At 62.2% G+C, this 21,342-nt stretch overlaps 1 protein-coding gene across 3 annotated transcripts in view; it reads left to right on the forward strand.

The window, feature by feature from the left end:
* The window catches only part of BRD1 (bromodomain containing 1), a 37,110-nt gene extending 16,222 nt beyond the window's left edge, over nucleotides 1-20,888 (forward strand). Inside the window, exons 3-13 of one of the 3 annotated variants that reach the window (XM_056106997.1) lie at nucleotides 958-1,114; nucleotides 5,083-5,214; nucleotides 5,411-5,539; nucleotides 5,934-6,246; nucleotides 8,453-8,713; nucleotides 12,659-13,153; nucleotides 18,033-18,180; nucleotides 19,490-19,617; nucleotides 19,718-19,827; nucleotides 19,924-20,078; nucleotides 20,583-20,888. In XM_056106997.1, the coding sequence (XP_055962972.1) occupies nucleotides 958-1,114; nucleotides 5,083-5,214; nucleotides 5,411-5,539; nucleotides 5,934-6,246; nucleotides 8,453-8,713; nucleotides 12,659-13,153; nucleotides 18,033-18,180; nucleotides 19,490-19,617; nucleotides 19,718-19,827; nucleotides 19,924-20,078; nucleotides 20,583-20,766 (2,212 nt within the window). In that variant the 3' untranslated portion in view covers nucleotides 20,767-20,888. Of the gene's footprint in view, nucleotides 1-957; nucleotides 1,115-5,082; nucleotides 5,215-5,410; nucleotides 5,540-5,933; nucleotides 6,247-8,452; nucleotides 8,714-12,658; nucleotides 13,154-18,032; nucleotides 18,181-19,489; nucleotides 19,618-19,717; nucleotides 19,828-19,923; nucleotides 20,079-20,582 lie in introns of those variants that run through there. The other 2 variants (XM_056106998.1, XM_056106999.1) reach the window with 2 other exon arrangements.
* The last annotated feature ends 454 nt before the right edge of the window (nucleotides 20,889-21,342 follow it).

Here is a 21,342-nt window from a genome sequence, read left to right on the forward strand (position 1 = left end):
GGAAGCACCTGAGCCCCGCACTGTCTTGTGGGCACATGTGGAATTTTTGGTTGTGCTAGGCCCAGACTGGATGCGAGCGGGTGGCTCTGGGCTGAGTACTCCCCCGGAGCAGGGCCATAGCTTTGCCCTGGGCCTCCCTGGGCCTCCCGAGCTGCCTGAAGTTCTGTTGTTGACAAGGAGGAACACTGTGTGGTGCTTTGTACTTTCCTTCGGTTTCTTTCCACTGGTTTATCTCTCTGTCCTTGTGGGGCAGCTGGTGAATCTCCTTTTGCCTCAGCAGGGAGGACAGAGGGAAGTGGAGCTCCCTGGCCGATGTGTGGGTTTGGACGAGCTTTTCTCACGATTGCTCTGTGTACCCTGTAGGCAGGAAGCCAAGAGGGCCTGAGAGATGCACGTTAGTGACTAGTGCTCCTCCCAGTGGTCCTGTCTCCTGGGTTGGTCACCACGCAGGACCAGCTCCGTGAGAGGGAGCCCTCCTGCCTACAGGGATGGCACTTACAGGAGATGGGGTGTGGGGCTGGGTGGGGTGTAATCGGGGCCTGCTTGCATGAGGCCCTGGCTTCCATCCTTGGCTTCGGAAAACACACAAAAACACCTTGAAATTTGCTTGGGGTCAGGGAGGAGATGCACAGAGGCCTGGCGTGAGCAGGAACCCTGGATTCTTCCTCGCACCTCACGGTTCCCTGAGCACTGCCACCCTCACGGTTCCCCAGCACCCTCTGCCCCCGGGAAAGGCGTTGCCCAGCAAATCATCCTTTGAAGACATTTTCTCCATAGACACTTTTGTGGGTAGTTGGAGGCGGTGAGCTTGGTTCAGCAGAGGCGGGGCCGGCCCGAGGGAGCAGGGAGAGGTGTGCCCGCCCGGCTTGGCCAGGCACAACTGTCATTTCTCTGTCCATGATTGCAAATGTTCCTGTCCTGCTTGAAAGCTAAACTCTGAGTTTTTCCGTGTTTTAGATTGAATAGGATTGCGAATCAGGTGGCAGTCCAGCGGAAGAAGCAGTTTGTTGAGAGAGCCCACAGCTACTGGCTGCTCAAAAGGCTGTCTCGGAACGGCGCGCCCCTGCTGCGGCGGCTCCAGTCCAGCCTGCAGTCCCAGAGAAGCACGCAGCAGGTAGGTGCCCGCCCCGCTCCCCGGGACGTAGGTGAGCCCCGGGCCGAGTTGGTCGCTGCTCTTCCCCCTCGGCCCTTGGCCCGCCGCGGGTCTCCTGGCATAGGAGCTCGAGCAGCCCCCACCCCCCGTCGCAGCGGGCACTGCTGGCGTCCACAGGTGGACGAGTGCTGGTGCAGGTGACGCACGCCTGGCTACTGGTCTCGGGTCTCTGCAGGTTCACGTGAGGGACAGAGGTGATCAGAGAGGTGCTCCCAGACGGCGGGGGCTGGCGCTGCTCGGGTGGGCTCAGCCCCAGGGCGGTGCAGGCGTGGATTACTGGCTGGGCCTTGCTCGGAAGGAGGCTGGTGCCCTGGAGGCAGGGTGAGCAAGAGGATGGGCACTTGGCTTCTGCATCCAGAGGTGGACACAGAACTGCCCGGGAGTGAGAAGCAGCTCAGAGCCCAGCGGGCAGAGTCGCCCCGAGACGTGTGTAGGGCGCGGAGGCTGCTCCCTTGCCTCCCTCCTTGGGCTGAGGGCCGAGGGCCCAGCCCTGCACCTCTCGCTGCCTTCTTTCTGTTTCTGGGCCACAACCGCTGGTGCTCGGGCTACTCCTGGCTCTGCACTCAGGGACCACTCCTGGTGGTGCTCAGGGAACTGTATAAGGTGCTGGGAATCGATCCCTGGCCACCTGCGTGTAAAGCAAATGCCCTACACACTGTGCTGTTGCTCTCGCCCCTCTCTGCTGTCTTTTGAGTGACGGGACTGAGGTGCCAGTCAGGGAGTGAGTCCTGGGGCGGGGGGCTGGCAGGTGCTCCCTGGGGTCAGAGGCCTGACTGCATTGAGCAGCTTGCTGGCTTGCTGGGCCTCTAGTGTGGAACGTTCCAGGCCTCAGGGCCTGCCTGTCTTGTGGCTCCGTCCCTATGTCCTGGCAGTGGCACAGCCCCTTCAGTGGGGAACGCTTGGCGGCAGGTCTGGGCTGGAGGCGGCCTTCAGCCCCACTGCCCTCGTCCTGGTTGTGTGTTGAGACGCTGCTTCTGTCTCTGCTCTCCTTCCTTCTCTGGTCCTTGGGAACGTCTTTGGGACTTTTCTGACTCTTGCGACAAAGTGCCATCACGCTTCGAGGCAGTGTTTCGTAACAATCGTGGCTTTTCATTTTTTTCACTAGGCTTTTTGAAATCAATCAGAGAAATTAAGAATCTGGGTCTTGGAGGGATGCGGTTTCTTTGTTGGGGGAGGGTGGGCAGGGGGAGTCTCCTCGGTGGTGCTAAGGGCCACCAGGGCTGCACTTGGCATGCTTGGAGGCCTTCAGTGCCCAAGCCATACCCAGGGTCTGTGCTCCACCCAGGAGCCTGCTGTGCCCTCCAGGGGCTCTGGGACAGAGCAGGATGCATTGTCGCTTTTGTCTCTGTGTCTGTGTCTGCTGGGGGCGCCTCTGAGCTTCACCTGCAACCTTGCCAGGGATGGGGCACAGTGGGACCGTGACAGGACTGTGAGCAGCTGCCAGCCCCTCTGCTCGGGGCCCTGGCTCTGTGGAGCTGTCCTGGGGATTCTTCTCTTTGGCCTTCCCTCATGAGCATTGTGTTAAGACTGGAGCTCATGAGTCTGTGGGCACTGACTTCGGGTTCGGGACTCGTCCAGGACGTGCTGGGCTCAGCCTGGACCTTGGCCAGTCTGGGAGACTGTCTCCTCCCTGTCTGCAGAGATACACAGGCCAGAGGGGTTTGCGGGTGTCAAGAAATGGGGTGTCAGGGAGATGGGAACCCGAGGGGGTAGGCTGGAGCCTTAGTCCTCAGAGCAGGGAAGAAGGTGCACGCGTGGTGTCCGCCTCCTTCCCTGATTCTTGTTAGGGGGACGGGGATCCAGAAGGGGGTTCTCCGTGGGCCGTGGCAGGCCCGTGAGGGCTGAGGCTGGGCTGAACGGGCTCCACTGTCCTTGGTGCTGTGCTGGGCCTCCTCCGTGGCTGACTGTCCCGATACCCTACGTGTGGCCCGAGCTCCCTCATCCTGTGGAACCTGATGGAGGTGAAGTTCGGGTGGTGCACTGCTCTGTTCCCGGATGTGTGCCAGCTCACTGACTCAGGCGGGTGGGCTGGACGCGGAGAGCTGCCTTGTCCTCATCAGGGCTGCTCTGATGGCGTTGGCCCACGGAGCTCTGCGCGCCCGGGCAGTCCTGTCTCTGCGTCTGCAGGGAAGCGCTCTCTTTCCCGGTGAGCTGTAGCTTCAGCCTCTGTGGGTACGTGAAATTCTCATGGGTGGGGGGTGTTGAATAATGAGCCTCGGTTCAGAACAGGGAAGACCCCTGAGAGCAGACTCGGACTCAGGCTTAGGGGTCGAGGCCCCCAAATACTCAGGGCTGATGAGACTTTTTCAGCCCCACTCAGACTCGACTCTGTTATGACTCTTGTGCATACCGGCTTCTCTAGGGATTTTTTTTTTTAAGGTTTTAAAATTTTTGGTTTGGGGGCCACACCCACCTCTGCTTAGGGATCACTCCTGGTGGTGCTTGGGGGACCATGCGGAGTGCCAGGTATCAAAGGCAAACGCTTTGCCTGCTGTATTGTCTCCTGACTGTGAAATCTTGTTTTCTAACTCCACCACATGGACTGAGTGGCCTTGTTTTTATTGCTGCTGGGTGCTGGTGTCATTGCTGAGAACTTGGTGTCTTGGTGCAGAATGCTGAGAGGGCTGGCTGGGATCTGATTGGGGTCTGGTTAGGGTCTGGTTTGGTTTCGACAAGGATACGGCTTGGGGTCGAGGTTGGGATCTGGTTGGGTTCTGGTTGGGTTCTGGTTGGGTCCTAGTCAGAGTCTGATTGGGTTCTAGTTGGGTTCTGGTCGGGTTCTAGTCAGGGTCTGATTGGAGTCTGGTCAGGTTTTAGTTGGGGTCTGGTTGGGTTCTAGTTAAGGTCTGGTCGTGATCTGGTCGGGGTCTGGCCGGGGTCTAGTCAGGATCAGGTCGGGGTCAGGCCTGGGTCTGGTTGGTTCTAGTCAGGTTCTGGTTGGGGGTTGTTTGGGATCTGGTCAGTCCTAGTCAGGGTCTGGTTGGGTTCTGGTCAGGGTCTGGTTGGGGTTGCCCTCCCCTTGGCTGTGCTTCTCCCCTACTGGGCCTCAAGAGCAGGCTGGGTAGCCCACCCTTCTTGTTTCCTGGGACTCATCCTGGCTGGAGCCCTGCGCTCACCCTCTTGAGGCCATGCTCCCTGGCAGGGGGTGGGGGAGCCTGAGGTCGGCAGAGCGATCCGCCGAGAGGAGCACCAGGCCCTTGAGACGGGGTGTGTCTCTGAAACCTCCCGTGGGCCAGGGCCAGGACCCCCAACGTGGGATGCTGGTCCCCAGGGCCCCTGACTCACCCTTGTTAGAAGCTCAGTGGAGAAAGGCGTGAGCATTGTGGTGCTGTTTCTGGGGAGGCCCAGGCCGGACATAGAAGGTGCTGGAATCCCACTTGGAGAGCAGGAGCACGGGACCGCCTGTTGGCGCCTTACAGGAATTTGCTGGCTTAGCCCAGGTCAGGCTTGGCCACTCTGGGCTGTGACACTGCGAGTCTTTGTAGCACTCGGCTGCCGGGACACATCAGCCTTCTGCCACCCCCTTCTCCTCCCCCCGGTTCTCCGGTTGGTGTCCGTGCGACAGATGTTCTGTGTGACATTTAGTTCCGGAAGCGCTGCAGCAGGGCTGGGTCCGGGTGCATGGGCTTGGCCCCAGTCCCAGCCCCGTGTGCTCATGGCCCAGGGAGAAAGTGCTACGGCTAATGTGTCCCTGGAGACCCTGCGCACTGTGACCCTTCTTGCACTGGGTCAGGGCGTGGCGTGGTGGCTGCCCACACTGTGGGCTCCTGCCAGCCCTTTCTGAGCCTGCGAGGCCCCGTCCCGCCCTGGCTGTCAGCAGGATGGAGCCCGGGCACGGGGCGGTCCCCCGCGGGGGCTGTGGGAGAGCGGGGCTCAGCCTCGGCCCCTCCTGGGCGCTGTCTGAAGGGAACGTGCGACTGTCTCCCCAGAGAGAGGACGACGAGGAGATCCAGGCGGCCAAAGAGAAGCTCAAGTACTGGCAGCGACTGCGGCACGACCTGGAGCGCGCGCGGCTGCTCATCGAGCTGCTGCGCAAACGCGAGAAGCTCAAGCGGGAGCAGGTGAGGCCGCAGCGGGGGACCCCGGGGAGCAGCCCCCGGCCCTCCGTCGCCGCCCTCCTCCGCGCCCGCCTTCCCCAGGGCCCCTGGCCGTGACTGGCGCCCCGGGCCGCAGGCGGGGTCTCTGGAAGGCGGGTAGGCAGGCGAGGGTGTGGGGCCGCACGGCGGGGCCCGTGCTGAGCCGCCTCTGGTGTCCCAGGTCAAGGTCGAGCAGATGGCCCTGGAGCTGCGGCTCACGCCACTCACCGTGCTGCTGCGCTCTGTCCTGGACCAGCTGCAGGACAAGGACCCGGCCCGCATCTTCGCCCAGCCAGTGAGCCTGAAGGAGGTAGGTGTGCCCGCGCCCTCGCTTGCCTCGCCCGCGGGCTCGGGGGCACTGGGGGGTGACCTTGTGTGCTCTTCGCCCCTCGCTTTCACGAGCTTCCTTTACATGGCGGAGGGCACGCGTCACTGCAGACTGCAGTGCGGGGACGTCCCGAGAGGCCCTCTCGGCACTTAGGTGCCCGCGCCTGCCCCGTCGCAGGCGCCCAGCAGACGCACGGGCCAGCACGGGCTCTAGCGAGAGGAACTGGGCTGGGATCAGGGCCCGGGGGCGTGTTGGAGGGTCACGGTGCCCCTGGGGCTGGGGAGAATCACTTGTGGGTCTGTGAAATTCTCATGGGTGGGGGGTGTTGAATACTCGGTTTTTGTTTGTAAATGACTATTTTTCCTCCCGAAATTAGGTGCCAGATTATTTGGATCACATTAAACATCCCATGGACTTTGCCACAATGAGGAAACGGTTAGAAGCTCAAGGGTATAAAAACCTCACTGAGTTTGAGGAGGATTTTGATCTCATTGTAGATAACTGCATGAAGTACAATGCCAAGGACACGGTGTTTTATAGAGCCGCAGTGAGGCTGCGTGATCAGGGAGGCGTGGTCCTGAGGCAGGCCAGGCGCCAGGCGGACAGCATCGGCTTTGAGGAGGCCACGGGGATGCACCTGCCTGAGCGGCCTGCCGCCGCCCCCCGGCGGCCCTTCTCCTGGGAGGACGGTAAGCACTGGGCCTGCGTGCGGGGCCGGCCTGAGCAAGTCAAGGAAGTGGTTTCCGCACTCTTGGACCCAGGGGCCCCAGGGGCCCCAGGTGTCATGACTTCCAGCACCAGGGAGCTGGCGGGAGGGCGGGAACATGCAGTGCCTACTGGGTGACCCTTGCAGCTCCTGATCTGCCAGGGAGGCACTAGAGGCCCCCGGGTCCCTCCTTGTGGGGAGACCCCTGTTCAGAGAGAAGTGACTCGCTGGGCTGAGAGGGCCGGGCTCAAGGTACACAGCCCATTGACCCCTGGGCATCGCTGGGTGTGGCCAGAGCAAACAAGGCCCTGGGGCCCTTTTCACTGATCTTTGGTTCCTCCTGATGGCCCCTGTGTGTTGTGTCCTCACAGTCCCTCCCTTCTGGCCATTCCTCTTACCTGGAGGCCCTGGGCACGATGGGCTGGGGGGCCTTGGTGGACCAAAAAGGCTCTTTTTTAAAAAAATCTGGGCACAGGGGTTGTCTTCTTGCTGGTAGCAGGAGTTAGAGGCATGCCGGGCTCCAGCTCTCAGCCCACCGCCACCATCTCGCGGCCCTCCCAGCCCTCACCAGCTCCTTGGCAGATTGATTCTGCGAGGGCACTTGGTTTGGGAGCCCTGTTTCTGTCCGTGCTAGTGCTCACGGCTTTGATGCGCTTGCCCTGCACACTGCCGCCCATCTCCAGACCCTGGCGTGGGCACCTTGACGCTAGAGCAGGCTGTTGGCTGCGGCTCACAGCACAGCTCCAGGGGCCTATCCCTGCAGAGTGCCGGGACACACCCAGCACACGCCTTGCCGTGTGCCCACTCGACCCCGCTCTGAGAAGCTGGGGGCACTTGTTGGCACCTTGCCCTGGCCCCAGAGTCTGGCTGCCTGTTCTGGCCCCGTGAGCGCTCCTTCAGATGGACGGGGCTCCGGGCTGGGAGCGGTTTCCAGTCCCGGGAGTCTGTCACCTGAGTGACCACCCCACGTAGTTTGCTAAAGACGAACAAGGGACATGTCTGCTGGGCCCCTCTCCTGCTGATGGAGTGGAGAGAGGGTGTGGCTCTGTTCTTTGGAGGGTTCCAGTGACGTGTGTGTAGACAAACGTCTCTGAGGCCAGATGAACCGTGAAGTTAGCTTTTGGGTGTTGGGGTCACCCCCAGCAGTGCTCAGGACTATGTTGGCTCCTTGCACAGGGGTCCGTCCCGGGAGTGCTTCGGGGTAGGGAGGAGGGACATCCCGCCTGTCCGGGCTGAGCTCCGGTATGGCAGCATGCGCTCCACCGGAATGCTCTCCCACCCCGAGCTGGGTGGCGTGGGGGTTGACGTGTGGCCTTGGGGGAGCTGAGGGGTCGTTGAGAAACACCCTTCCTTCTCGATGCTTCATGGGTCTTTTCTTCCCCAGCCCTTTTGTACCAGTTTTGTCTTTAGTAGGTCTAGGGAAGTATTGCTCAGCACCTCACAAGATGTGATGTTAACTTGTACTTAAGACGTTTTGGTGTTTTGCTAAAACTAAAATTTCTAGGGGATTAAAAAACAACTTGGGGCCACATTTGGCATTGCTCAGGGGTTACTCCTGGCTCTCTACTCAGGGGTCACACCTGGCAGAGCTTGTGGGGGGCCATAAAGGACACCTGGGATTCAACCTGGGTCGTCTGCATGTAAGACCAGTGCCCTGCCCATGAACTATTGCTCTGGCCTCCTGAGTGTTACCTTTTGGTCGGGGACAGAACCCAGGACCTCCCCTGTGCACATGTCTGCCCTCTGCCATGGGTCACGCCCACACCCACCAGCCCAGTTTTGATGAATCACACGATGACGTGGGTGGCCTGTGAGTCCAGACGTGGACACGGCCTGGTTAGGGTGGGCTGGGAGTGCGAGCTGGCCTCTCCTTCTGTCGTGGTGCTCTGGCCTCAGGCCTTTGTGCCGGATTCTTGCTGACTGCGGGCTGCTGCTTCCATGGGGGACAGTGGCCTGCAGCTGGTCCTTGTGGCTGCCTGGCTGGGGCAGAAACTCCTCCGGGATCACCAAAGCGCGTGGGGGAGTCCCTCACTCCTTCCGTCCGCGGAGGTGGAAGGACCTTTGAGGCACCCAGTGGGGTCCTCAGCTGTTCTGGTCCACGGCCAGCCTGGGTGCCTTGACCGGCGGGCTTGGAAGGGCCGGGGCCTGGCAGTTCCTGTGGCTCCTAATGCCGTGTTCTTTGGTTGCAGTGGACAGATTGTTGAACCCGGCCAACAGGGCCCACATGGTGCTGGAGGAGCAGCTGAGAGAGTTGCTGGACAAACTGGACCTCACGTGTGCCATGAAGTCCAGCGGGTCTCGGAGCAAACGGGCCAAGTTATTAAAAAAAGAGATTGCTATCCTTCGTAATAAACTGAGTCAGCAGCACAGCCAGCCCCCGCCCGCCGAGTCAGGTACTGGAACCCTCGAAGAGGAAAGCACGCTGCCCGGGCAGGAGACAGGGGACGGAGGTAAGCACACTGACTGCGTGTCCTCTCACTGCGTCCCGCGGCCCCTGCGGTGGCACTGGGACCCCAGCCCCCCTCAGAGGCGGTTCGAGCCTATGCTGCTTCCGGCACGTCCCTTGTTTTGGAGGCACAGTGTGAAGTTTGTTTTTTCAACTTGGTCTTACGAAGTTCTAAAGAGAGATGCGGCTCTTCCTCACACCCCGAGTGACTGAGCGTGGAGGTGGCTTGTCCCTGCCAGTGTGTGCCCTGCTCAGTGACAGGCACATGCCCTCTGCCTTGTGCCCCATCACACCCAGTTTGGTCTCACCCACTCCTGGACGTTTGGGAGGGCATAGGGTCTCCTCTCTTAAGGGAGCCGTCAGAGCGCCTCCTTCCTGGGCACTGCAGGGATGGTGGAAGTGTGTCTCGGGTCTATGTGGGAGAATGGTGCAGTGTCGCTGTGTGGGTGTCAGGTTGACCAGGAGAACCAGTGTCGCGCTCGGAGATGGCCAGTGTGGGCACGGCACTTGGAGGCCCGCCCACTCCCCTCTAGGGCCACACTCAGCCACAGGATGGAGTTAGACCCTGCCTGCTCCAGCTGGCCATGGCCAAGGGAGGAACTTCTGAAGTGGTCCTGCTTGCCCAGATAGTAGCAGAAGTATCAGTCAGTGCAGACATGCGCATGCACACACACGTACATGTATCACACCACTTGTACACACACTTGCACACGCACACACGTGGACATGCACACACCACTCGTACACGCATGCACACACCTGCGTATACACACTCGTGCACGCACACGTGCGTACTCGCACGCACGTGCACTTACATGTACATGCACAGGCGAGAGTGCACATACTTGGATGTACACACTTGCACATGCATGTGCGCACACCTGCATATCCACACCTGCACACACTGCACACACTTGCATGCCTGTCCACTCTGTGCGGTGGCTGCACCTGTGTGCATCTGTGAGCACCTGCAGGCTGTATGGTACAGGTGTTGCCGCCCGTGGCCTTGCACCTGGTCCCCGCCCTTGAAGGACTGACCATGTGTGCCCTCAGCCAGGAGTCGTTTCTGGCTCTTGTCTTGTTGATGCCCATTTCTTTCCTTGTTGGGGTGTCTGGACAAGAGGCCGGCTCTGGAGCATGGGTGGGCCATCCTGGGTGGACACATAGGACTTGGCTCTCGGGCCTGGAAGGCAGACTGGGGTCCCTTGCGGCCCCCAGTGCAGGCCCATTGCACCCCTGGGGAGGCCACTTCCTCTTGGAGTCCAGACTGCCCTGGCCGAGATGACCCACACCCTGTCTGTGTGAAGAGCAAGGGGGGGGACGTCTGTGGACACGCCAGATCTGTCTCCTCAAGCGCGAGTCCAATGGGCCTCGCACCCGGCCGGAGTGATCCGCCGTTCTCTGGAGGGTGTGCTTGGACATGAGCCATGAGTGTGTGGGGAGAGGCAGACAGGCTCCAAGTCTAAAGAGGACACAGGACTCCCCCTCCCAAAAAAAAAAAAGTTAGTTGAGGGTCACTTGACAGAGGGACACCTGTATGCAGGACGGTCCCGAGTAGTGGAGGAGAGCCAGCGCCTGCTTCTGTTTGGAGAAGTGTGTGTGCGTGAAGGCTGAGGGGGTCACCGGGTGCCCTGGGACAGTGAGGGGGAGGTGGTCTGAGGGAGGGGCATGTGGTGCGCAGAGCACTGGGCTCCTGTCTGTCACACACGCTCTGGGCAGCCTGGCTCTGGCAGATTATCTGCCGGGCTGTTTCTCGGGGTCTCGGAGATGGCGCAGGTGTGGGACTCTCTAGTTGGAGAGCGTTGGCCCAATCTGCTGCCTTGTGGGTGCCCTGAATAGCCTGGGTGCTGGGCTGGGTGGCTGTGGTCAGGCCCAGGTGCCCTACAGGTGCGAGCAGGGGCCCTTAGGCCGGGATGGTGCTGGGACATGGGGCTTGTGGCCACACTTTAAACTCCGCTGTTTTGTGGAGCAAGCTCCCGGGGTGGACGTTGGCTCCTAGACTTGCCAGAGGCCAGGACACTCCTTGCACATGGTCACGTTGTCTGGGAGGTGGGGGTCCCAGATGCTGGTTTTTAGGGTTCCAGACTCAGCGGCATCGAGTCACTCATCCGAGTGTCTCTCATGGCACTCGGTGCGATGTGGCGGTGATTGCCGGCCACCACAGCTCCTGTGAGCAACTTCCTGTACCCGTCACACCTCAGCTGTGGGTCTGGAGGGCGCAGGGCCCACCTTGGCCCCTGTGTGCGCACTGCTCGGGGCCCAGGCCTCTCCTGGGGCCTCTGCTCCCGACCACTGTCCTTTGTCTGCTCACCAGGTTTTTTTTTGGTGGGGGTGGGTGGGGCTTGGGTCAGACCCGGCCGTACCTGGGGGTCATATGTGGTGCCCAGGATTGAACCCCAACTGGCCGCACACAAGACAGGAGCCTTCGCCTGCCCCGTCTCTCTGGCACCTGCCCTCAGCACATTCCGTGTGCGGCACGTGGGTGTGGCGTGTGTGGTGGCCGGAGAGGTGTGGCCCTGCCCTGCCCTGCCCTACCCTGGGCAGAGGCTTAGTCAGGTCTTGGTGGCAGGGCTGTGGGGGCAAGTGTGGCCCCCACTCGTGTGTGGCTGGCTCTGAAGGGGGCTGCAGGCTGCCCAGGCGCTGAGCTGAGGCGGCCCTTCCGCTGGGGTCTGGACGGGGAACAGGCAGTGCCCAGCGGGACTCAGGCTGCGGCTTCTGCTGGACTCAGGGAGCCCTGGGGTCAGGAGAGCTTGCTGGGGTTCTGGCGGAGAAGAGCAGGAAGCTCAGCGAGGAGTCTGGAGGGGAGGGGAGGGGAGGCGGCCAGGTCCATGCACCCTGGGGGTCTGGAAGCGAGGGGCGGGCGGCCCCCCTGAAAGCCACTTAGACCCCGGTCGGAGACTGGGGCTGTGGGGAGAGCCGCCTCCTGTCTCTCGGATGCCCCCTGTGGTGCAGACGCCCACGTGGCAGGCCAGCCCGCAGGCACGCAGTCTGAGCCCTCGGCGCTGTCTCCGTGGGAGCCGCCTGGGCAGAAGGCGCAGCTCCCACTGTGCTGAGGCCTGTAGGGTGCTCCCGTGCTCGAGGCCCGAGCAGCCGTCTCCCGCCCGGCCCTGCGTCCTCTGGCCTCACCTGCTGTCCTGCCTCGGCTTCAGAAGCCACTGAAACAATTGCCTCACACCTAGAAGTCTTGAGTCTGAATGTAGCGTTTTGAGAGTTTCAGAGTTGCTGGGAATTCCAGTGATGAGCTTTTCGCATTCCAGCCACCTGCTGTAGCCTGCAGGTTCTGTAAAAACCAGCCGACCGGCCTTCTCAGGACAACGCACCCTGTTTAGGCCCGTCTCCTTCGCTTCCGTGTCTCATGCTCTGAGCCCGAAGCACGGCGCTGCCGGTGTGGGCCCAGTGCAGCCCTGGGCTGGCCTGGAAAGGGCCCCGTCTCCACACTTCTGTTTCACGCCAGTGATTTTTGAAAGCTTTGTAAGGTTTAAAGTCTTCTCTGAAAGGCTCGTGAAGTCAGATGAGCGCACAGGCCCCTAAGACGCCGCACTGGCCGCTGGCGCCCCCAGAGGTGAGCGGGGGCTGCTCTAGCTGAGGCCCCCTGCTGCTCCCGCACCTGCCTGGCCGGGGCTGCCCTGCGGCCCTGCCAGCTCTAGTGGGCAGGCTGGCGTGCGGGAAGCCTTTTTCCTTCCTGGAGGTAAGTGGTGATGGGTTGCAGGCGCGGTTCTGAACTCGTGTGATGGGTTTTGGTTGGCGAGGGAGACCTGCCCTCCCGCCGCCTGCGCCCCGGGCCTGAGCTCCGTGGCCTCCCCGCGCAGCAGACTCGCTCCTCGTGTGACGCTGTGTGTCCTTGATTGGTTTAGTGTATTGGTGGACTTCACATTTGTAGTAAGTTTTATAATAAATAGCCTTTATACTTATCAGTTTTCAAAAATCACTTTATTTATAATTTTTTCAGGAGATAAATCTCCCCCTAAACTTGAACCATCAGATGCATTACCTCTTCCTTCAAACTCGGAGACTAATTCAGAACCACCAACCCTCAAACCAGTAGAACTCCACCCCGAGCAGAGTAAACTATTCAAAAGAGTCACATTTGATAATGCATCACATAGCACTTGCACTCAGAGCGCCCTGGCACTCGGACACCCTCCAGAGCCCACTCTCGCCAGTAGTGGCGATGCGCCGGCGGCGGCCTCCGCGGTGGCGGAGCCAGCAAGCGATGTAAACAGACGCGCCTCTGTTCTCTTCTGCAAACCGAAAAGTGTAAGCCCCCCAAAGTCTGCCAAGAACACTGAAACCCAGCCAACTTCTCCTCAGCTAGGGACCAAAACCTTTTTGTCTGTAGTCCTTCCGAGGTTGGAGACTCTTCTGCAGCCAAGAAAAAGGTCGCGGAGCACCTGCGGAGACTCCGAGGTGGAGGAGGGGTCCCCGGGAAAGCGCCTGGACACAGGTAAATGCCTGGGGGGCTGCTGGGGTGGGGGTCTGTCAGGCCGCTGCGGGGCCGCCGGGCCCGTGTGGGTGGGTGTGCGTACACACGGACGGGGGAGCTTTTCTTGGACGGTCTCTGTGGTGGCCATGGTGCCTGAGGTGACTGGGGTGGCCCTGCTGGGGACAGGGGCGCACCTCCCCCTCTGGGACAGCAGGGGGCACCCAGGCTGGCCTCTGTCTGTGGCGCGTGCCTGGGCCCCGACACGCCGCACCTGCTCGGGGTGGCCAGCAGGAGACGGGGGCAGCGCCTCAGCACTGTGCTCCCCCCGTGGGTCCGTGAGTCTGTTTCACCCACCCACCCACTCGGGAACTTGGCCTCGCCCTTGAGTCGCCGAAACTCCGTGCTGCGGCCTGTGTGCCTGGAAACTTCTTGGACTCGCCCACACGCGTGGGCAGCGCTGGACACGCGGGGCGCTTGCCCTGCTCTAGAGGTGGTTGGCCCTGCCCAGCTCAGGTCCATGTGTGTTCCAGGTCCGTGGGCTCCCGCGTCTGCTTTCGTGGCGTGGGTTCAGCAGGGAGCTGGGGCTGGGCCCGGGTGCCGTGTGTCTGTCTTGTGGGCCTGATGTGTGGTCGTCTGCTGGAGCCCACGCTGGGCCCTCTTCGTTCTTGTGGGCACAGAGGAGTCTGTTTCTTAAGAATGTCGCCTGCGCGGCTGGGAGACAGCGTGGCGGCCTGGAGCCCGCGATCGGATGTGGCAGCCTCTATTTGACCCTGGCCCTGCTGGATCCCTGAGCACTGCAGTGAGCTGGGAGTTGGAGCCCTCGATCCCTGCGTGGGGTCTGGCCCCCTTCCCAGTGTATGTTTCCTTAATTTGAAGGAGTCAGGGCTGTGATTCCATGGTGGAGCACTGGCCTTGCGCGTGTGTGCCATCCTGGCTTCGGAAAAGGGGGAAGAGATCCACCGGCAAGGAAGCCTTGACCTGGATGTTGTTTGTAGACGTTCTCACGCTGGCTGGGATGGAAATTGAGGCGCTTTTCAGTCTGTGCTGTTTCTGTGGGTGCTGGGGATGGTGCGTCCAGCCTTGCACATGTGAGCAAAAGAGTGTTGGGTCTCTGGCTTGACGTTCTGTTTCTGTGTTTCTGACTTGGAGCCACACCTGGCGGTAGCCCGTCAGGTTTGGGGGATGATGCAGTGCTGGCACCTCCTGACATGCACCTCAGCCCTTGGAGCCGTTTCCCTGTTCCCTGAGTGGGTGCTTTTAATCATTTGTTTCAGGGGCTGAAGAGATAGTACAGCGGGCAAGGCGCTTGCCTGGTATGCCCTGGACCCAGATTCTGTCCCTGGTGTCCCCTATGGTCCCCTGAGCACCGCCAGGAATGATATCCCTGAGGGCAGAGGCAGAGACAGTAGTAGCCCCTGAGCATCGCATGGTGGGCCACCCTCCCCCATCTTGTTTCTTTCAAAACCGCCTAGCATCTGAGTGATGTGAAGCCGCCTTTGGGTTGATGGGGTGTAGACACGGAGAAATGTGAAATGTGACTTGTCACGGTACAAATGGGGTTTTCCTCGCGTGTACTATGGCCTGCTTTGCCCCTCCCCCTTTTCTTTGTCATCCCCACGTGCTCAGGGATGACTCCTGGTGGGCTCGGAGGACCATATGGGCGCCTGGATCAAGCCCGGTATTACCGCTCCCATTTAGTGTGAGACTCCAGCCTCGCCGGGCTTGTGGCAGCGCTCAGGTGCGTTGCTGTGGGTGTTCAAGCACTGGGGTTCGGTGACGAACGCCCTTGCAGCCTGGCCGCAGCACAGGGGCCTGGGGGCCTCCTAGGGCCAGTGTGGTGGTCTGCTGTCTGTCTGCTTCCTGCGTGGCAGGGTCTGTGGGTTTCCGTGGTGCCCGAGACGGGGTGCTCGTGGGCCGTGAGCGCCGCAGAGGGCCTCGCCCGCGTGTTTCTGCTTTCCACGCTGCCCGTGTCTGCTCTCCCTGAGTCTCCTGCTTGGAGTGGCGGTGTCTGAACCTTCTGATCCTAAGATCCATCTCTGCGCTCGCTGCCTCGGGGGGTTCTGATGTCCCTCCGCGGGCTGGGGAGTTCTGAGCGGCCGGCCACACGGCCTCCTCGCGGGGCCTGTGGATCAGAGCTTCCCTGCGCCTCCACACTTTCTCCTCGGCTGCTCCTTCAGCGGTGCCACGGCCTCTTCTCGGCACTCAGGACTCACTCCTGGCAGTGCTTGGGACCACACTGGGTGCCAGGGGCCGGGCCCGGGCTGGCTGATGCTAGGCACGAGCCCTCCGCACTGCCCTGCTTCTCCGGCCGTTGTAGCCTCTTCTCTTGCGAGCCCTGAACCCTGCTGCATGATTGCTGTGGACCGGGCGGGGCGGGGCAGGCGGGAGGGGGCGGGCGAGGGGTCTCTCTTGTCCTCGGGCTGTGCAGCTCGCTCCTGCTTTCCAGTCAGACTAAATGGCTTTTTCGCTGTTTTCCAGGTTCTCATTTTAACTACTAACATGCTGGGTAATTCACTCTTTGGATCCTAATAATTTTCTCTTACTCAACCTGGACTGGACTTCTGCTAAGCAGTCGTTTTGGAACGCAGAGCGATCACTGCCTCCTTGCAGTTCACCTAATTCTTGCGGATGCCGCTGGAGCCTCGGTTAAGCCGTCCTCTAACCAAACACAAACTCCAGCGCTCGGAGGAGACTGCCCCTCCCCATCCGCCCCTCTAAAGTCAGCCAGACGCCCCAGGAGGAACGCCGTGCCCTGCCTGCCCGGGACGTGTCCTGGGCCGAGGCCCCTCCCTCGGCATAGGCGTGGCTGTTAGTCCAGCTGCTCCAGGACCGGGACTCTGGCCTGCCCCCTCGGGGACAGCAGGGCCTGAAGTGACTGGGGCCGCAGGCCAGGCGCACTGCTGGACAGTGGTTGTGCGGCCTTCTGGGCGCTGCGCTCTGCCTCCCTCCTCCCTTTCCTTCTCTCTCCGTCTCCTCGGGAGCCGCCGCTGTGGTGGCTGTCCCGCAGAACGTCTTCCCGTCCAGGCCCACACGGGGCCGGGTCTGTCTTGCTGAGCTTGTGTGTCGTATTGAGAGGCTGGGACGCGCACCGAGAATGCAGTTCTGCTGCCAAGAGTCCGGTCCGATCTTGTCGACCGAAGAACAGCTCTGCCCAGTGCTCCGAGAGGCCTAGCGCAGCCTGGGGCCCCCCCCTCGGCATGCGCAGCCCACCTGCCCGCTTGGCCCATCCCTGGGCTCATCTGGAAGGTTCTGTAGGGCCGAGAGACGGCGAGCGGGCGTGCGGGAGCCTCTGGCGCCTCTTGCTGGACACTGGTGTGAGCTGTTTGCCGCGGACGGCCCGGCCTGGGAAGCTCCTCGGCAGCTCCAGCCACTGCCCTAGTCCACCTGGCCGGATACCTGCGGCTCGGCCTGGCTCTCCCCCGAGGGCAGGCAAGCAGCTGCTGCTGTCGCCCTGATGACCTTGGGAAGGTCGCTTAGCGGCTCTCTCGGCAGGAAGTGGGTCTGAGAGGGCATCGTGCCGAGGAAGGAGTGGGCGAAGGGTACCAGGCTGGACCCCAGCGCGGCCCCCGTGCCAGCGGGCAGACCCCAGAGCTCCTGGGCCGCAGCAGCGGGGTGGCACGGGGCTCATGGGGTTCGGCTGGGCTTTGAGCTGCAGGTGTGTGTCTGGTGGTGCCCGTGGCCCCTCAGGCTTGAGTCTCGGGGCAGGGCCCCAGGGCGGCCCCGAGAGGGATGCCTGCTCCTCCTCGCGGCCTTCTGTCTTCCTCTTGTAGTAGTCGAGGGGGCGTCTGGCGCGGGGCGGGCTCTCCCTCTTCCCCATGGGTGCGCCGGGTGCTCCCATGGTAGCGTGACCTTGAGATGGTGTCTGTGGAAGGCCCGTCCGCCCACGCCCCTCCCGCTTCACTCGCCTCTTCGGGTGCCTGGCACACCTGTCCCGGGGCCCAGCCCGTGCTGCAGGTGGCCGTTGGGCCCTTGGGTTTGGCAGAGGCTGTGCAGCATCGCAGCCCCTCGGGCTTTGTGGCCAGCTGTCTGGTCCCTGGACAGGCGGTCTTCCTGCTTCTGGGGGGCACAGGGGGACCCTGCCTGGCCAGCCCCTTCTCACAGGGAGGTTACGGGCAGCACTCAGTCCATCTCTGTCTCTGTCTTGCCTGCCTTAGAGTTGGGGTGTCTCTGCTTCTGGGGGAGCCCGTCGTGTCCCGAGAGCGGGGAGGCTGCCCCTGGGTCACACTGGGTTGGGACTTGCGGGGACTCTGCTGTCCAGAGCTGCCTACCCGGGCGCGTGGCCGGGCTTGTGGAGATGCTGTGCCATCTTGGGTGTGGCCGAGGCAGGAGGTGCAGGCACGTGTGGGCCTTGGTCGGAGCCTTTCTCGAGAAGGGGTTCCAAGCAGGATTCCGAAGGGATCACACCCTTCAGCCGTGGGGGCGCGGTGGCTGCCGCGCCTTCCTGTCCTGACACGGGACAGGCCTCTGACAGGTCTGTCTCGGCCAGCGGAGTTGCGGTTCAGGGTTGGCTCAGAGCTGAGCCTTCTCTGGCACTGCAGCACTGTCCCTGCGTGTTGTCGAGTGCCTTGGGGTTGTGGGGACCCTGTGAGCTTGAGCTCCTGGGGGACAGGGCGCCACCCGTCCGCTTGTACTGAGAACTGGGGGCACCACGGGCTCAGGGTAGCCTGGCTGGCTCCTTCGGGGAGCGGGAGTTTGTGTCCGTAATTGCTTTTCCTGGGGAGGCCACAACTGTCTTGGGGCTGCCCTTCCTCCACGTGGGCTAGTCCGCTGTGGGGGACAGGGGCTCCGGCCAGCAGGGCACGTCAGCAGGAGACCAGGAGACTGTGCGGGCTCTGTGGAGTGATGCTGCAGCCCTCCGCAGGCCCCTCGCTCAGCTCGGGACTCGTGTGCTGTGTTGCAGGTCTGACCAATGGCTTTGGGGGTGCCCGGAGCGAGCAGGAGCAGGAGCAGGAACTGGGCAATGCCCTGGGGAGAAAAGCCCCACCCCGGCGCCGCTGTGCCTCTGAGTCCAGCCTGTCGTCCAGCAGCGGCCCGCTCTGTGACTCGAGGTGAGGCCCCTTCCCTTCCCTCCCTGCTCTTCCTCCAAGGGGGCCCATGGCTGATCAGGAAGCACGGTCCCAAGGGCCCTCGTGCCTTAGCACCCCACATCTCCGCGCCTCAGGATCCCCACGCCTCCGCACCCCCACACCTCAGCGCCTCAGCAACCCACACCTCTGCACTTCAGCACCCCCAGACCTCAGTACCTCAGCACTGCACCATCCGCACACCTTAGCACCCTTCACCTCAGCACCTCATACCTCAATACCTCAGTGTCCCCCACACCCTGGCAGCCCCTTAATCTCAGCACCCACATACCTCAGCACCCCGCGCTTCACCACCCTCGTGCGTCATCACCTCAGCGCCCCACACCTCGGTACCTCAGCACCTTTCCCACCCCTCGGCACCCCATACCTCAGCACCTGGGCACCCCACATCTCAGCACTTAAGTATCCCCACGCCTCAGCACCCTCACATCTCAGCACCCTTCCCATACCTCAGCATCCCCACGCCTCACCACCTCAGCACCCCCATATCTCAGCACCTCCCCACACCTCAGTGTCTCGGTACCTCAGCACCCTCACGTCTCAGCATGTCAGTAGCCCCACGCCTCAGCACCTCTGTATTACCACATCTCAGCACCATAGCACCTCCACTCCTCGGCACCCCAATACCTCAGTCCTCAGGATCCCTGCACCTCAGCACCTCAGGACCTCCATACCTCTGTGCTTCAGTACCCCCATACCTTAGTACCTCTGTACCCCTTCACCTCAGCATCTCAGCAGCCCATCCCACGGCACCTCAGCACCCCATACCTCTGTGCTTCAGCATCCCCATGCCTCAGTACCTCGGCATCGCAGCATCCCCACACCTTGGCACCCCAGTACCCCAGTATCTCAGCACCTCCATTCTTCAGCACTCCCGCACCTCAGCAGACCCCACATCCCCATACCTCAGCACCCATCCCACACCTCAGCAGCTTAGCACCTCAGCATCCCCACACCTTAGCACCTCCACATCTCAGCACCTCAGGGTCCCCATATCTCAGTAACCCCCGCCTCAGCACCCCTGCACCTCAGTCCCCTCGTGTCTCAGGCTCCAGCACCTCCATACCTCAGTACCTCAGTATTCCCACGCCTCCCCACCCCAGCATCCCACACCTCAGCACTCCCTCTCCTCGGCACCTCAGCACCTCAATACTCACAGCACCTTGGCACCGGCCCACACCTCAGCGCCCCTGGCCTACTCCCCTTCCCGCCAGCTTGAGTGTGTCCGGGTGTGCACGCACCCCCAGCACCTCTGAGCCTGTCCTCCCCCCAGTTTCAGCACGCCCAAGTGTGGACGGGGCAAGCCGGCCCTGGTCCGGCGGCACACGCTGGAGGACCGCAGCGAGCTCATCTCGTGCATCGAGAACGGCAACTATGCCAAAGCCGCCCGGATCGCCGCTGGTGAGTCCCGGGCTTGTGGGGGCCGCGTCGGAACGGGGGAGCCGGCTCTTGCCCGGCCTGGCGCCCTGCCCGCCGCTCACCGCTGCCCTCCCTTCCCCAGAGGTCGGTCAGAACAGCATGTGGATCTCGACGGACGCGGCCGCCTCCGTGCTCGAGCCTCTCAAAGTCGTGTGGGCCAAGTGCAGCGGCTACCCCTCCTACCCGGCCCTGGTGAGCCACGGGCCCGGCCGGCGGCGGGAGCGGGCGGGGAGGGACGGGCGGGCGGGCCTGGCGGGGGAGCTGACCGCGCACGTCCACCCCCGGCAGATCATCGACCCCAAGATGCCGCGTGTGCCTGGCCACCACAACGGGGTCACCATCCCCGCCCCACCTCTGGATGTGCTGAAGATCGGGGAGCACATGCAGACGAAGGCGGACGAGAAGCTCTTTCTGGTTCTGTTCTTTGACAACAAGAGAAGCTGGTGAGTGCCGGCGGGTCCCCGCTGCACGCGGCACGCTGGCCAGCCTGGCCCCGAGGCCCCTGGGTGGATGGAGACCCAGTTCTGGGCACCCTTGAAGGCCCTGGAATGGCCCTCCCGGCCACCTCCTCCCTGCTTGCCTGGAGTCATGGAGGACTCGGTGCCCCGCCTGACCCTCCCCTCCCGCCGTGCCTTGGCCGTGTGGGTCTGTGTCCCGCGGCTGGGGCCGTGAGCCCTGCCCTGTGTGGAGGTGGTGGTGGTGGCTGCCGCAGGCTGAGGCCGGGGATGTGTGGCAGCGGCTCAGAGGCGCCCCTGGCCGTGCCCAGCTGCCCCTGCACGGCGCTGTCCTGCAAGGGGCCCGATGGAGGCTGGGGCAGCGGTGGGAGGCGGGATGCGCTGGGGCGGGCCTGTGGCTTCTGTGACCCCCTGGGCCCCCACGGCCCTGGCCACCCTCCGAGGAGGCCTCCGCCCACGTGCCTCAGACCGCCCCTTTGTCTCCGTCCAAAGGCAGTGGCTCCCCAAGTCCAAGATGGTCCCCCTCGGCATCGACGAGACGATAGACAAGCTGAAGATGATGGAGGGGCGGAACTCGAGCATCCGCAAAGCCGTGCGCATCGCCTTCGACCGCGCCATGACCCACCTGAGCCGCGTGCACGGGGAGCCGGCCAGCGACCTCAGCGACATCGACTGAGCCGCGCCCGCCTCGTCCTTGGTGTCGATGCTGTACATGTCTGTATATTGTCCCGACTTAACTTATTCTGACCCTCGCGTACTTCTGTGATTCTTTCTCGGGGACGTTCCTCTTCCCCGTTTTCTATGAACCATCCCCGTCTGGGCGCTGTGGGAGGCACCGCGGGTGGGCGGGCGGTGGGCGTGCGGCCAGCCGGGGCCGGGCACAGGCCACTCCCGAGGGTCCTGCTGACCTGCCCTCCCCTTCTTTGACCTGTAGCTTTTTCTAAAAGACTTTTGAATGTTTAATAATTTTGTAAATCAGAACTCTTTGCACAGAGTACCACTTATTTAATAAGACGGGATGTAAATTTACAATAACAAACGTGTATTTTAAGAAAGAAAAGGACATTATTTTGAATGGTACTTTGTGGAAAGAGGTGGAGAATAAATTTATGCGTGTACATCACTTGCAAATCACCAAAAACACTCCCGCCGACCCCTGGAGGGCCGGGCCGGCCAGGCGGGCGGGTGGGGCTCCCCTGTGGCTCTGCCCGGCCTCCCCCGCCCGCTCCCCTCTCCCCCTCCCACGGGTGTG

Source organism: Sorex fumeus, unplaced genomic scaffold, assembly GCF_029834395.1.
Source record: "Sorex fumeus unplaced genomic scaffold, SorFum_2.1 ptg000153l, whole genome shotgun sequence".
In the NCBI taxonomy this organism is placed as follows: Eukaryota; Metazoa; Chordata; class Mammalia; order Eulipotyphla; family Soricidae; genus Sorex; species Sorex fumeus.